Source organism: Populus trichocarpa, chromosome 4 (genome assembly GCF_000002775.5).
Source record: "Populus trichocarpa isolate Nisqually-1 chromosome 4, P.trichocarpa_v4.1, whole genome shotgun sequence".
Classification (NCBI taxonomy): domain Eukaryota; kingdom Viridiplantae; phylum Streptophyta; class Magnoliopsida; order Malpighiales; family Salicaceae; genus Populus; species Populus trichocarpa.
The window spans coordinates 20157011-20172148 of record NC_037288.2 but is presented as its reverse complement, the minus strand read 5'-3'; the positions used below and the strand labels follow the sequence as shown (position 1 = coordinate 20172148).

General features: G+C 32.8%; 1 protein-coding gene across 5 annotated transcripts; it reads left to right on the top strand.

Annotated features, from left to right (window-relative positions):
• The first annotated feature begins 743 nt into the window (after positions 1 to 743).
• LOC112327155 (uncharacterized) lies at positions 744 to 6511 on the top strand. 5 transcript variants are annotated; one of them, XR_002981207.2, is made up of 3 exons: positions 744 to 899; positions 3009 to 5094; positions 6020 to 6511. XR_002981207.2 is itself a non-coding variant. In XM_024598723.2 (2 exons), the coding sequence occupies exon 2, from the start codon at positions 3052 to 3054 to the stop codon at positions 4960 to 4962; it is 1911 nt and encodes a 636-aa protein (XP_024454491.2). In that variant the 5' UTR covers positions 744 to 899; positions 3009 to 3051; the 3' UTR covers positions 4963 to 5242. The 5 variants fall into 5 exon arrangements, 2 of the variants coding, with proteins under 2 accessions (XP_024454491.2, XP_024454492.2); XR_002981206.2 differs by having other exon boundaries at positions 5882 to 6511; XR_002981208.2 differs by lacking the exon at positions 6020 to 6511 and adding an exon at positions 5409 to 5571.
• Positions 6512 to 15138: the final 8627 nt, after the last annotated feature.

The following is a 15138-nucleotide window of genomic DNA, read 5'->3' as shown; positions in this document are numbered from 1 at the left end:
CCCAAAAATTGACTTGAAAACCAACACTAAACCCTAAGCCAAAATTATTTTTGGGCTTAGGTCCACTATGAAAGGCAAGTTTAAAGAACAAAAATCACTTAGTATAAACGTTTTCCATCGAAAGAACTCATTGATACCAAAATTATTATTTTTTATGTCTAAAATTAGTGTAAATGATAATTTTCTCTCTCTATCAGTAGAATATGACAATCTCTCTCTTCTCTCGAATCATGAACTAAAAAATAAGAAAAATAAACTTTTATACTAAAATTGAATTGTATAAATATTGAGGGACCAAATAGGTATAATATGTAAAGTTTGAGGACTAAAATGAGCTTTTTATGAGAGCTTTAAACCACCATTCATTTATGATATCTTTTCTACTTTGGTCCACCATATTTTAATTTTGTTATTATTCAGTAAATCTGATTAAATTATTTTTTGATTTGGGCAAAAAAAAAATGCAATCACGAACAAACAAGTTAGAGGAATAAAATAAAATAAAAAAACTTGAATAATAAGTCCACAAGAGAGTATACAGTGCACTTGAGTGAATAATTAATGCTCAGAAAAGTAAAATTAATTTAATTAGAGCACAACCCATTTTATAACTCCGTAGGCTCATCAAATGGCCCAAAACGTAAAATTCAATGCTCAGAAAATGAAAGATAAGGAGAAGCCCAGACCAGTACAATGGCCTACTCCGATTCCGAGACACCAAGCCCAATTCTGCTAATGAAAAATAGTACTCAAACTGAGAGATAAGAAACAAAAAAGAATAAAAACGGAAACCCCATCGTCGTTTCAAGGTTTATTACCAGAAAGAAACCCTTGTAAAAGAAACGCAGGTTTCGATTCGACAGCACCAAAAATATATAAAAAATCAACAAATTCCTGAGGTAAAGTGATCATTTTTTTTTATATATATATCGAATGGCTGTAAAAGTTGTTGCATTTTTGTACTTGTTTGCTGATTTGATTTCTGTTTTGCTCGCTTTGATTTTGAAAATATCTGCCTTTATGCCATTCATGTCATGGAAAAGCGAGACAAACTAAGAGATAAGAGAGCTGGAAATTTGGGGGGGGGGGGGGGGGGGGGGTTGATTAAAGATTAGTGCCAATTTAAAATGATTTTAGAGATTGGAATTTTGTTGGGTTTTTGTAGCTTTCAAAATCAGAGTTAAACGTAGATGAAGTTGAGTGGTAAAGTTGTGATCTTTTTCAAGTTAGAAATTAGAATCACCTGAAAAGATTGGTTAAGTTTCAATCTTTGATCAAGAACCAAGGTTAACTTGTAGACAGAACGCAAGCTGGCACCTTTAATCAGTGTGGTTTGGCAAATTTGTTTGGATAAGGAATGATAGTTTAAACTTTGGACATCAATAACATGTTCTACGTTTGTTATCAGACTAGACAGTGGCACCCCTGGGAAGTTGAAGTTGAAAATGTACGACTTAGCCTGTATAAAATACACCAAACCCTGGGTTAGAGTCAGAAGCTTGCTGAATTCTGTTTTATGATGAGTGCCGGGCAGGGAACTTAGTTTGGATGCCTCTGCATCACAACCAGTTTAGCTGTAGTATGAAGAGATTGTGTGCTAGGAAGTTTCTTCTTTAGATTGAAAAATCTCTTTTATGTTGTCATTGACAACGGTGTAAAGCATTGGTAGTCTAGCCATTTCATCCCCGGAATGAGCAGAGCTACAGTATAAGAGGGTCCACTAACAGGAGCGAGTAGAGAAGTTTACTATTGAAATAAAAAGGCTAGTTGTCGCTTAAGCTAGTACTTTCCTCAGGTACCAACAGGTGCGCGGTTCCTCTGCTGACAAAAGAAAGCTCACTAATCTCGACTAAGAAAGAGATTCGTTCATTTTAGTATAGGGAAAGAGATGAGGGTTTGTACCAACTAAGAAGTTATTACAGACTGGAGAAAAGCCCAGACTATTATATTTCACAAATCGAAGCAGAAAGGGAACGGACTAGTGTCAGACTTAAAAGTCCAAGCACGAGCTAGTAGAAGTTGCTAGTTCTTCTTTACATTGAAAAATCTCTTTTTTAAAAGAAGTTCTTTATATTGCCATTGACAATGGTGTAAAGCATCGGTACCATTTTAGCAGATGCATTGCATGAATGCCTTGCATGAATGCCTTGCATGGCATGCTGCTTTTTAGGAAGTTCAATTCACTTAGTGTGATGATCTGTTGAAGCATAGTTATGTTTCCTGGTTCCGTGATCTAAAAAATGACATAAATTCTCCAATTTTGTTGCCTATAGCTCTGTTGAATCATAGTATTAGTTATGTTTCATTATGCCATAATACAATCATGACATAACATTCACCGATTCAGCTTCCTGTAGCCCAATTGGAATTTTTGCTATTCTAGAGAGCTAGTTTTTACATGCCAGAACATTAGCAGCTTATAGATTTACATAAATAGTTGAGCTGTCAAAGATATTCAACTTGCGTTGTTCTCCATGGTATTTGCTTCCTTCTCTTATACACGTATCTGAATCTTTTCTGGTTTGAGCGGAAAGACAATTTTGTCAACCATTGCTTTTTCTGATTTGCGAGCGGTTAGTCTATTGTATCAAACACTTAAAAAAGAATCCTTTGAATGAAATGTGCCATAAATAAGAGAAGTTTTGGAAAGCAGTGAAATAAGAAAGATTCCACCTGAATTCCATACAAAATGAATAGGAGGTGGTCGAACTCGACCAAGCTCTCTGAAAGTCCATGATTGAGCATCTTCACAGGTCAGTATATGGGAACACAAAAATGCCACTAGATTTGTAACTTTCCAAGCAGTCGAAGTAAAATGCCAGATAGCTGTCCTTCTCATTTTTGGAGATTTTTGTTTGCTTTCTACGTTCTTACTTACTGCTTCAAAGGAAAAATAAATTCTATTTAGATGTATTTACCGGCATGGAATTGGGACTTTAATGGTACTTGTAGATGTCCTGCAGGCAATGCTTTTCTCAGTGGTGTTCTCTTATGTTTTATTTTAACAGATCAGTGTTCCATTTCCTTGGTATTCAGAAAAGGCTCGGAAGTATGCCATCAGAATCTGATAAGTGGGGATGGGAACATGTTAGCGTGTTTGGTGGATTTGACAGGGGAAGTGGTACAAAAAGGTGGAAATGTAACCACTGTAATCTACGATATAATGGGTCTTATTCACGTGTCAGGGCTCACCTACTAGGGTTCTCAGGTGTTGGGGTCAAAAGCTGCCCTGCTATAGACAGGTCTTTACGAGAAGCATTTCAGGTCCTAGAAGAGGAGCGTGTTTCACAGAAGAAGAAAAAGAATTCTGTCATTGGGAAGCCTTGTAAACGCACTCGGACTTCTCAGCCAGCTCTTGCCTGGAAAACCATCACAAAAGAAGATATAGATGACATAGTAGCTAGATTTTTTTATGCTGATGGATTAAATATTGATATCGTCAACTCTCCTTACTTTCGTGAAATGGTGAAAGCAATTGGTGCTTTTGGGTCTGGGTATGAACTCCCATCAATAGATAAGCTGTCTGATTCTTTTTTAAGCAAAGAGAAAGCGAGGATTGAAAAATCAGTAGCTCTAGTTAGGGAGTCATGGCCACATACAGGATGCACAATACTGTGTGCCGGTCGCTTAGATGGTGCATCAGGTAGCGAACATGTCAATGTATTTATTTCCAGCCCAAGGGGACTTGTATTTTTAAAGGCAGTTGATGTCAATGATGCTGATGAGGGAGAGCACGTGTTTACTGGTGCTCTCGCTGATACTATTATGGAAGTTGGCCCCACAAATGTTCTTCAGATAGTTTCACATCTAGGCGATGCATGCAAATCATTTGAGTCCTATTTATCGTCAAAGTTCCCTAATATCTTCTGGTCTCCTTGCACTTCACACTCTGTCTTCATGTTGATGGAAGAAATGGCCGAACTGGAATGGATAAAACCTGTTGTCTTGTGTGCCAAGGCAATTGAGCAATGCATGATCACATATCAACATACTTCTTCGTGCACTTTTGGTCAAGATTTGAAAGAGTTCTCCGATCCAATCTCTGCCAAATTTGCACCTTCATATTGCTTTCTCCGGAGGGTCTTTGAGCTAAGGCAATCACTCCAGGATGTGGTTGTAAGTGAAGACTGGAAGCAATGGAAGAATAATATGGCAGAGGATGTTGTAAATGTTGAATCTGCCATTTTAGATGATGGGTTCTGGAGCAAGGCTGATTTATTGTTGCAGTTATATGAGCCTTTTGTAAGTTTGCTTGCTACAATTGATATTGACAAATCTGTTATTGGTACAGTTTATGACTGGCGGGTTCAGGCACTTGAAGCCTTGAGGAGTCAGGCAATTGATGATGGCTTATTGAATCAGTTAGAAGGACTGATTGAGAACAGGTGGGATGTTCTATTTTCCCCTCTTCATGCTGCAGGTTATTTACTGAATCCTAGATATATTGGAAAAGGTCAAACAAAGGATAAATCTGTAATGCGGGGCTGGAAAGCTACGCTAGAAAGATATGAGAGTGAAAGCACAGCCAGATGTGTTCTCAGAGAGCAGCTCAGCTCATACTGGCGTCTGGAAGGATCCTTGGGAGAGGAAGATGCCGTGGATTGTAGGGATAAAATGGATCCAGTTGTTTGGTGGGAAAACTTCGGTTTTGAAACACCCAACTTACAAACACTAGCCATAAAGGTTCTGAGCCAGGTTTCAAGTGTTGCAATGTGCGAAGAGATTTGGCAAGCTAGTGACTTCTCATGTCGAGAATCAGCAAACAGGTTGGGAGAGCAGAGAATGGAAGATCTTTTTTTTGTTCGAAACAATCTCAGGCTTCATGGTCAAAGAAATGGGAATCTATGCTTCTCATCTGGCCAACGAAATGCCTTTTCAAGCTCCTTTTCTGGAGTTAAGACATGGGATGGTCTGCATCTTGATCAATCTAATACAACGGTAGATGTCCATGACAAATTATGAAATAGCTTGCTCCGCTTCTAAATGGGCTCTGGACACCGACCAATGTCGTGCATCCAATAATCAGCAGGTTGCTTGTTAGCTACCTGCATTCACTGGACTTTGCTGTGCACTAATCAGGACGATCTTTTTGAGGTTAGTAACATCTCTTTTGTATAATGTACCATGTACCATTTGAAAAAACAATGCTGTATATCTACTTCGAACGATACTTGTTTATTGTTGTCACTGTTGGTGGCCTCAAGATGAAAAGTTCTTCGTTAAAGAATTATAGTTGTGGTAATACCTAAGAACATTTTGAAGCATTAGATGGAGTGGGTTAGCAATAATTAACAGCAGTGACTTTATGATTACTTGCCTGAGGGAGCAAGATTAAGGGTGCTGTCTTGAGTTAATTAGCACCAGCATACTTGGCCACATCATGACAACATATGCATATATTTTGGCAGACATTGAAGTAATTCTACTTCAGCAGCCAGCAATCAGTACTTTGTTGGTCCAAAGTCTTCATAATAGAGGTCCACTATCATGCTCAAAATATCAATGTAGGGCATTCCATTGCTGATTTGATTATCCCCTTTTTTATATTCTTCTAATTCATCTCTTAAAACTAATTAATTAGCTGTTAATCTATCTCTTTAATGTGATATGGGAGCCCATGGGTGATGCATTGTCGTAGAAAAATGAACAGTAATGAAATTGTGTGGGCATGAAATGTTCCTCGTTAGTCGTTAGTGTTAATGTTGTCTGGTTTAAGATGCCAACGACTCCATACTTTGTCAACTGTTGTCGAACTCTGAATGCTTATCGTTTATGTAGAATTCACTTCTTCTACGATATTTTTAAAGCAAAAACTTGATTTAACTAAACATGTTTATGATCATTTTTTTTTTTTGAATTATGCCGAAATTATGTCAAGCAGGTTCCAAGTTACAGGCCATGATATAAACTTGAGTTCAGGGCACTTGAATCATCAGAAAGGGAAAAGAAAATGCCTTTAAATCTAAGAGCATAAAAGAAGCACAATCTCTTAACCTATTTACTCCATGTTGAATCTCAGTGACCATCCATCCCTCCCTCCCCCTTTGATGTACAAAAGAAGAAACAGGAATGGAGCAGCAAGAAAGGGTCAATCTACTTTGTATTTGTTGGCCACGACAACATTAAAACATGTTTGACTCTTGATCCTACTCCACATGTAGCATGAATCACGGTACCTAAAATGTGTATAAATTTTGTTGTTTTATGAGTGGTGGAGAGGGGTCAATATTAGATTATTATTATTAATAACATTGCAGTTTAGAGGAAGGATATCAGTTTACTTGGAAATTACGAAAACTTGAGAGCAATATCAGCGGCAGATCGTCGATTTCCATGAAGAAAAATCAAAGAAGATTTTTGAAAAAGTGGGCTCGCTAAGAAACAAGAGAAGCATGAGATATGGGGATTTATTAAGGTGTAGAAAGCAGTGTGTATCTAAACCTAACCTTGCATTACCTCCAAGCAAGTAAAGCGAGAGCATTATCAATAAAGTATACGACATGGGAGGAAATGGACCAGAAAGTAGAAGAAAAGGAAACTTCTATTTCCATAGAAAACTAGGAAATCGAAGGATTTTCAGCAAAATAGCCTCCTTCATCCTCCAAAAAAAATCCATTCCGTACTAGAATGTTGTGCTGCCGTTTTCCCCTTTGGTATATACTCCCATGAATCAAGTTCGAGCATTAGCAATTATAAGACTCTCTTCGATTCTGTTGTGCTTATAAATTAAGCAACCCGATTTGATTTTGTTTTTTTAAAAAAGATTAAGGGTAAAAAATAATTAATAGAGTTAGCGAGAATGATTAATGATGTATTAGTAGCTTTAATTTGAAGTTAATCTTTACCAAACTAAGATAAATAATGTTTAATTATTTATTTTTGAAATGTGGTTGGACTGTATTTTTTTATTATTTTAAAAAAATTCAGATTAATATTTTTTATTATTTTAATATGTAATATTAAAAATAAAAAAAATATTATTTTAATATATTATTTAACACAAAAAATACCTTAAAAAAACTATTTGAAAATAATCTTCGCCGCAATCTCGCAGACGAACAAAGTCTGCTAAGCTAAATTTCATCACGTCCTTTTCTTTTCAGTGTCGTGTCATACTTCATACTTCATAGCCTACCTAACGATTCTTTTCTCTTTTGTAGCAAGAAATTGGGCCTTCGAATCACAGTAAAGCAAAAAATATTAATTGAGGTACTAAGGTGGGGTCGAATTTGGGATTCTGAATAGCTCAAGAATAAATTTAATTTTAATATTATTTTTTTGTACCTCTCTTGATATTCAGGTCTAGATAAAAACGCAGGGTAATTTTTATTTATCACAGCACCCAGATGCTAAATTGAAAACAGTTATGAGATAATAAATTTTAGAGTATTCTAGGAGTAATTGTCAATAATCACTCAACCAAAACAGATAGACATAATAAAATTATAAAAAACAAGAGAGAAAATAATATATATATTATTGTTTTTATGAGTTTGGATATTATTTTTATTTTATTATCTATCTATCTCTTTTTCAAAATAAATCTATAAAAACCATCTAATAGGTGATCATATGGTAAAAGTTTGGGATCAAGGGGTTTGCTCTCTATATGGTCTTAGATTCGAGTCTTGTGGTTGCTAATATGATTACCATTGAAAGTTTATATAGTCGTTAACTTCAGGACTCGTGAGATTAGTTGAGGTGCGCATAAGCTGATCCGAACACCCACATGAATAATAATAATAATAATAAATAAAAAAACCTATAGAATAAGTACCGGTGTTTGCTTCTATAACATTCTAAGACTTCTCATTGCGAGACAATTGTTTACCACTTCCTTAAAATTACATAGGTCAGCATAGAAAAGTAAGACCTTCAATTTATAAAATTCGTGAAGGTTAGTTGTGGGCACCTTTATCGTTGGCAAGACAATTTTATACGTTTAATTAATTAGGTTTAATAATTGTGCTACCTATGATAGAGTTTAGAACGCAGTCCAAAAATTATTTGATAATTTTTTTTATATGTATATTTTAATTATTAATATTAAAAATAATTTTTTAAAAAAATTATTTTAATATATTTTTAAATAAAAAACACTTTAAAAAACAACAATCATCACAATACTAAACACCACCTAACAATATTGATTGACAAACTTCACATTAGTCCCTAAACTATTCACTAACTTTCAAATGAATCCTAAACAAAAACAAAACTCACACCTGGGTATCTAAATTTAGTTTCTGACATGCCTCAATTGAGTTTTCGGACAACGTTTGCCAAGACTTTCAGCTTGAAAGAGAGTTTAGAATCCAAGTCGCGCAAAAAAAAAGATGTTGTAAGAATTCCTGTGTTTTTTTATTTTAAAAATATCTTTTAAAAAAAAATTATTTTTTATTTTTTTTATTTTAAATTAATTTTTTATAATGTTTTATATTATTTTGATGTATTAATATTAAAAATAAATTTTTAAAAATAAAAATTATTATTTTAATATATAATGAACAGAGCGTGATCAAAGTTTTGATGGGATTGAGAAGTCAATAGGTACAATTAAAGGGCTTAGAGAAAGACGTTCATAGCCTAAGTACAATGCTAGCTAGATCTGGTAGTTATAGCCCTGTACTTGACCTACAGGCTGCGGTTCTTAAATTTTTTCCCAGCTCTGTGAAACCAGATCCTTCTCTATGGCTCATAGCTAGGGATGGTATAGCAATGCTACCAAAATAGATCCCAAAATCAAAGGCCGTGGAGTTCTCGTTTATAAGAATGACGACAACAATAAAATATACACAAATCACAAAATCATATTAAAAAAAAAACGAAACCCACTTTTTTATTTATTTATTATTATTAATGTGGGTATACAGACCAGTTTGCGCACATCTCGACTAATCCCACGAGTTCTGAAGTTAACGACCATGTAAGCTTCTAATAACCATTATATTAGCAATTACATGACTCGAACTTGAGATCATAAAAATAGCAAACTCCTTAATTATAAGTTTTTACCATAAAACCCAGTTTTTTATTTGTTGTATTGTTGATTTAAAGCATCATTTTCAAAGTTATTACTCTCCACCATTAATCTTTTTATTTTTCTATATATAGAATTTAGGATCAAATATTTGTGAGGCCAACGAGCTCCGACCCATAATCGGACCGTGGCCATGTAAGCAACAATTCCATTCTAGTTGAATGAAAGGAAGAAAAAAAACTAAATCATCTCATGAGCCCGTCGATGCCTCTTATTTCTTTTTTTTTTTTCTCTTAATTATCTCATGATTTGGTTCGGACATGGCGTATGTATAGAGATTCAATGTTTGTTAGCATATTGTTTGCCATTATGTTTTTTAAAAAATTTTAAAAAATTTGAAATTTTTTTATTTTTTATTTTGCTTTAAATTAATATATTTTTTATATTTTCAAATTATTTTGATATACTGATATCAAAAATAATTTTTAAAAAATAAAAAAAAATATTTTAATATATTTTAAAATAAAAAATAATTACAACTACACTTCTAAACATATTCAATAAATTTATCCTTAAAAAATATAAAAATTCAATCCATTACGTATGCATGAAACTACTTGATCAATACTAATAATGTTTGTCAACTTCACAAGACATCGTTTCTTGTGCACAAAACCTTCCACTCGTCAATCAATGCACGAGAAAAAAAAAGAGTGTTAATTGATATAAAAAGGGGCCATTAACTTTGACTATGAACCACGTTCTTTTACATTTCCACTGAATAAAAAATATAATTGAATTAATTAATTGTTTCATGCACCAAGCTGCATATTTTTATGGAGATCTGCTTACGGGTGTGTAAAAAAATAAAAAATAAAAAAATCAAGAAAATAAAAAAAAATAACTAAAAAAACTGAATAGTAAAAAAACCTGATAAAATCAACTAAAATTTTGAAAAAACCAATTAGTTCGGTTTGGTTTTATAAGCCTGAAATTGAAAAAACCAAACCGAACCCAAACAGAAAAAAAAACCGAAAAAAAACCGAGTCAAACAAAAAACCGAGCCAAAAAAACCGAGTCAAACCGGTTTGAACCGGGTTTTGTCCTAAAAAACAGAATCTAAAACGGCCAGTTGGAACTGGTTTCGGTTCAGTTTTGGGTTTTTTTAAAAAAATTCGATTTAATTATTTTTTTTATAAAAACCAAACCGAAAATAATCATCCTATTATTACTTATTTTCAGCAAAAAAAAAAATAAAAATCAAGAGAAATAGCAGCAAAAAAATGGAATCCGAGGGTTGAAAAATCAACCGCGAAGGCCATGATTTGTTTGTGAAAAAGAGGGATCATGTAACAAGAAAAAAAGAGGTATCAAAATTACTGTTTCTTCTCCTTTTCAATCCTTTTAATAGCTAGGCTCTTGTGTACAAGAAACACATTTTCTCATTCACAATTCTTAGTTTTTGTCAGCTTACTTAGTTTGACTTCGAAAGTTTCTCATCAAAAGTCAGATCTCGAAAATCATTTCTCAGTGATCTCTGCAACATTTTCTTACTAGTTGCTATTAATTAAGTTTTACATCATTTTCCACTAAAAAAAATATAATGTATTATTCTGCTATTTAAAAATATAATAGTGGTTAATTTTTTAAAATATTTTTTACTCGAAAATATATTAACATAATATTTTTTAAAAATTATTTTTATATCAGTATATTAAAACAATTCAAAAACATATATATATAAAATAATTAAAACAAATTAAAAATCTAGTTTCATCGTTAAGAAAATATGTTTCATTCTTTTATTTTTAAATTCAAATCTTAAAATTAGTATATAAAAGAATTTATAAAAAAAATTGAGTTTACCAGACCGATGTGAAAAATACGGAAATTGAGTAGCCCCACACCCTCGTAACGCGTATATTGAGGGGAAAATGAAAAGAATAAATGCAAGTAGGGTATATTATTAGAAAGATGGGAAGCTCCAGCAGCCAAGCTCAACGTGGTAGGTCGCCATGTCTACCTTTTTGGCTCCTTATTATCGTGATTAGCCACACATTTCCATAGCATAAAGGAAATCTGGGCTACCTGCCAAAAAGATAAGGCATTGTCGGTGTGCTCTGTAACAACGCAGCAAAACTATATAACCAAAACCCCAAGCCAAATTCCCCTTTAATCTCATCTGTGTATGACAATGACCGGTGAAATCTCAGGCTCAGGTCACCGGATCAAGGCAGCCCTAATTAGGGGTGGTGGTGGTGGGAGGAGGCTAGGTGAAGGGTTCATCTAAATTAGCAATTGAGTATACTAAAAAAATTTCATAGGAAGGAGGACAATAATGAAGATGGTTAGCAATTAAGCCTATCTGATGGAGGCATTAAATCTTAAACTCGTAGGAATAAAATTTAAGATATCCCTCGATTTAATTTGACCAATTTAACAATATAATGAGGATAAATTCCTTAGTGTCGTTTTTATTTTATTTTATACAATATTTAATTAAGTTAACATCGTTAATTGCCAGTTCCTAAAAGCAACATCTTTTTTTTTAGAATTGTTTTTTTGAATAAATGTTATTTGTAAGAGGATGATATAAATAATATTTTGATATCTCTTCTAAAAATTTTAAATTTTTAGATTGAAATTATTTTTTGATATAATATCAAAGATTTATTGATCAAGTGATCGCGAATTTAAATCTTATTATTTTTATTTTGTTAAATAGTGTAGGCAGACTGTCATTTAAGAAGACATAAAACAATAATATAAATTATATTTTGATATCTTTTTAAAATTTTAAATTTTCAAGTTAAAAAATAATATAAATTTTTTAACTTTAGCTTTAAAAAAGAAGCATTAAAATTGTCAAATTGGACGATTAAAATAAATCCCAGAGATGCCCGTAGAGAAGTTTCGTGCAAGTGGGAACTTTTCTTCCAAAATGTTTCTATTAAAAGAAAATTGAAAGAAGAAAAGGTCTCGGGGACAGAGATGTAAAATCAGAAGATGGAAGGAAAAAGCACATTCCATTGGCTGTGGCTTGTGGATCTGACACAAGGCTCAAGGCTTGAATTAGTGTTATAGCAAATCTAAAAAGTGTTTAATTAATATGTAGAATCCAAACACATGCTAACATTTATTGTTTTAAAAATCAAATAAATTTAAAAAATATTTAATTAATGAAGGTTTACATAAATTGACTCGAATATTTATATTAATAAAAAAAATAATCAAATCAATAAAATCGCATGTAATCTTCAAAACATTTTTAATTAATTCTTCATTTATATATTTTTATATTTTTTTTAGGTGTTCGAAATGTTTTTTTTCTTTATAATCTTTGGATGGTGAATTCGAATATCTAGGCATTCTAGCTAGCAGTCTTTGAGCCTTTAATTTTTTCTTTTTCATTGGCATTAAAGAGGGTCGTGGTGCAAGAACTTGAAATGCAGGTGGTAAATTAATAATATTGATTAAATAATATTCTTATTTATTTCCAGCTTGAATTTTAAGTTTAAATAATATCTTTATTAAATAATTTATAATTAATTAATTAATAAACCTTCATCATTCCAATCATATTAATATATAAAGGTTATCCATGCTTAAGTCTGTCGGTCTGCCCTTGCTTGTATTTATTGAAGGGTTTTGGAACTTTGGTGGGAATATCCTGAGGAGGCAGACAACTTTGCACAGTTGCACTAGCACCCCCAGATCCCAGTCACCACAGTTTAACCGATGAATTTACACATATGGTCCCTCGATCTTTCAATTTTATACATTCAACCACCTCACTAAAAAATATAGCCCTACCAAACCCCTACATTTCCAATTCTTGATTTTTCGGCCCCTTCTCTAGCCAACTCACTTGATAGCTGCTGCATGGTAACCATCGCCTGCTCTCATGGTGCCCGAACAACTACAATTTTTAAGCGTAAGGGTCGGAGTGCAAAAACTTTTCATAGAGGAGCTAAATGATCAACATAAGAAATGGAGGGACCATGAGACAAACAAAGCTTACAAATTATAGGTTCTTACTAGCACGTAATTATACATACAAGTAAATGAAATGAGATACAAATAGACAAATAGGAATTGAGAACCTTTTTTAGCCAAATCCATAGTCTTCACCATTTATCACTTGCCAACACGTGTGTTCAGTATTGTGGTAATTGTTGTGGTTGTGGTTTGAAAAAAATTATTTTATAAAAAGTACTTTTTGTTGAGGTTGATTTGGTATTTATGTATGTTTGGTTAAAACTGTGGTTGGAATTGAGATTGAACAAAAAGTAGTTTAATGTGTTTGGTTAATAATGCTTTTGAAATTGAGGTTATAAAATAATTTTAAAAAATATATATTAATATTGATGGTTTTTAATTTAAATATTGTAGATTTAGCTGTTGTTATTACATCATGAAATAAATAATACTTTATATAAAATATTTTTCATTGTTCCATTAAACTATCTACAATTCCATCACGTATGAAATACATCCGACAAGGACTATAGTTTTTTTTGTTTCTTAAGCGCGCAACAACATCAGGTAAAATATAATCAGGAACTAAATTGGGATTGCGATCAAATTTTGCAAATGCTACATCATCAAACGATCCCTGTCTAATTTATGTAGTATTATTGAATAATGTTAAACACTAGTTTTTCAAGTAAAACACAATTAAAAAATAAAAAATAATTTTTATTTCTTATTTTACTGGGTTAGACCCGATTCAATGCATTTTGAGCTTTGAACTGGAGCCAATCCGGCTGGAACTGCTCCGACCGGAATAGTGTAGCATGTTACACTATTCATGCTAATTAATTCATTCATGAACAGTGTAGCATGCTACACTGTTCACTCAACAGTGTAGCGTGAACACTGTTCATGCTAATTAATTTCATCAACAGTGCAGAAGAAACAACATTTTTCTTGCTTTTCTTTTCTTGCGTTTGGAACATAAAAAAGTTATGGGACCCATGAACAGTAAATTATGGTTTTTACTTTACCAAACAGGTTGCGTCTGCGTTTTAGATAAAACGCAGACGCAACCTCTTAAACAAACATTCTCAAAGGACTAGATTGAAAATACAATTTTTTTAGGGGAGCCGGATGCTCCCCTATTTTGAAAAAAACTAAAAAGTGAAGGGTCAAATTAAAAGACTCAGAAACTTTAGGGTTGTCATGGCCCCCTAAAGCTTATTTAAAATAATTGTTATCCAATTTCCATGCAAAAGAATTGTCTCGCTACTAATTTCATTGCGTGAACTAACCTATCATGACGTAAAAGGGGGGGAAAAGAAAAGAAAAATTCAGAGGGAAGAAGACCCCTCAACAACCAAGCAAGGCAGTTGCCGGCTGTGGTCAAATTTAGACTACGTCGTCTGCCACACTACAAGTCCTGATGTGGTGGCATCATGTGCGGAGTGATTAATGTTAATATCCATCGATTTAGCTTAAAAAAACACAAAAACATGCTAACTGATGTCCCTGTTTCAGCCCCGTTGATTCTGAGAAATTAAGACTTCAACACGACTTGTATTTTCAGTTATATGGGTGTGTTTGATATTATATTTTGAAAGTGTTTTTAAAAGTTTTAATTTTTTTTTCTTTATCTCAAATTAATATTTTTTAATGTTTTTAAACTATTTTGACGTGCCGATATTAAAAATAATTTTTAAAAATAAAAAAATACTATTTTGACGTGTTTTGAAATAAAAAATATTTTAAAAAATAATTATTACTATACTCTCAAACACACAATGACTAGTTTCTATTATTGGGAGTGAGATTTTTTTTAAGCTATAAATTACCATTCTCAAAAAAATAAATATATACATATATTATTCTTTTATCTCCTTCTGCGTACCTTTCTATGTCATTATAAATGTATAAAAACTAAACTCAGAGGTAGTCTCGAGAATTAAAGAGGTTTAGTACCTCTTATCTTACAACCAATTTTTTTTTAAAAAAATGTAGAGAATAATGCAACGCTAACAAATAAATCATACACGATCTTCGTACTATCATCTGACCATTTTGGGCAAGTTTGCATTAATTGTTTCTTAATTTTGTAGTCGATAGCTTCTGTGTCGGCACTTTGCTGTGGGACCGAACAAAAAATAATGTTTAGTAGAGTACTGAAAATGCTCAAAAGAAGA

What these genes read in the sequence shown, in the direction of transcription:
- LOC112327155 (XM_024598723.2), top strand. Translation starts at nt 3,052, where the DNA reads ATGCCATCAGAATCTGATAAGTGGGGATGGGAACATGTTAGCGTGTTT.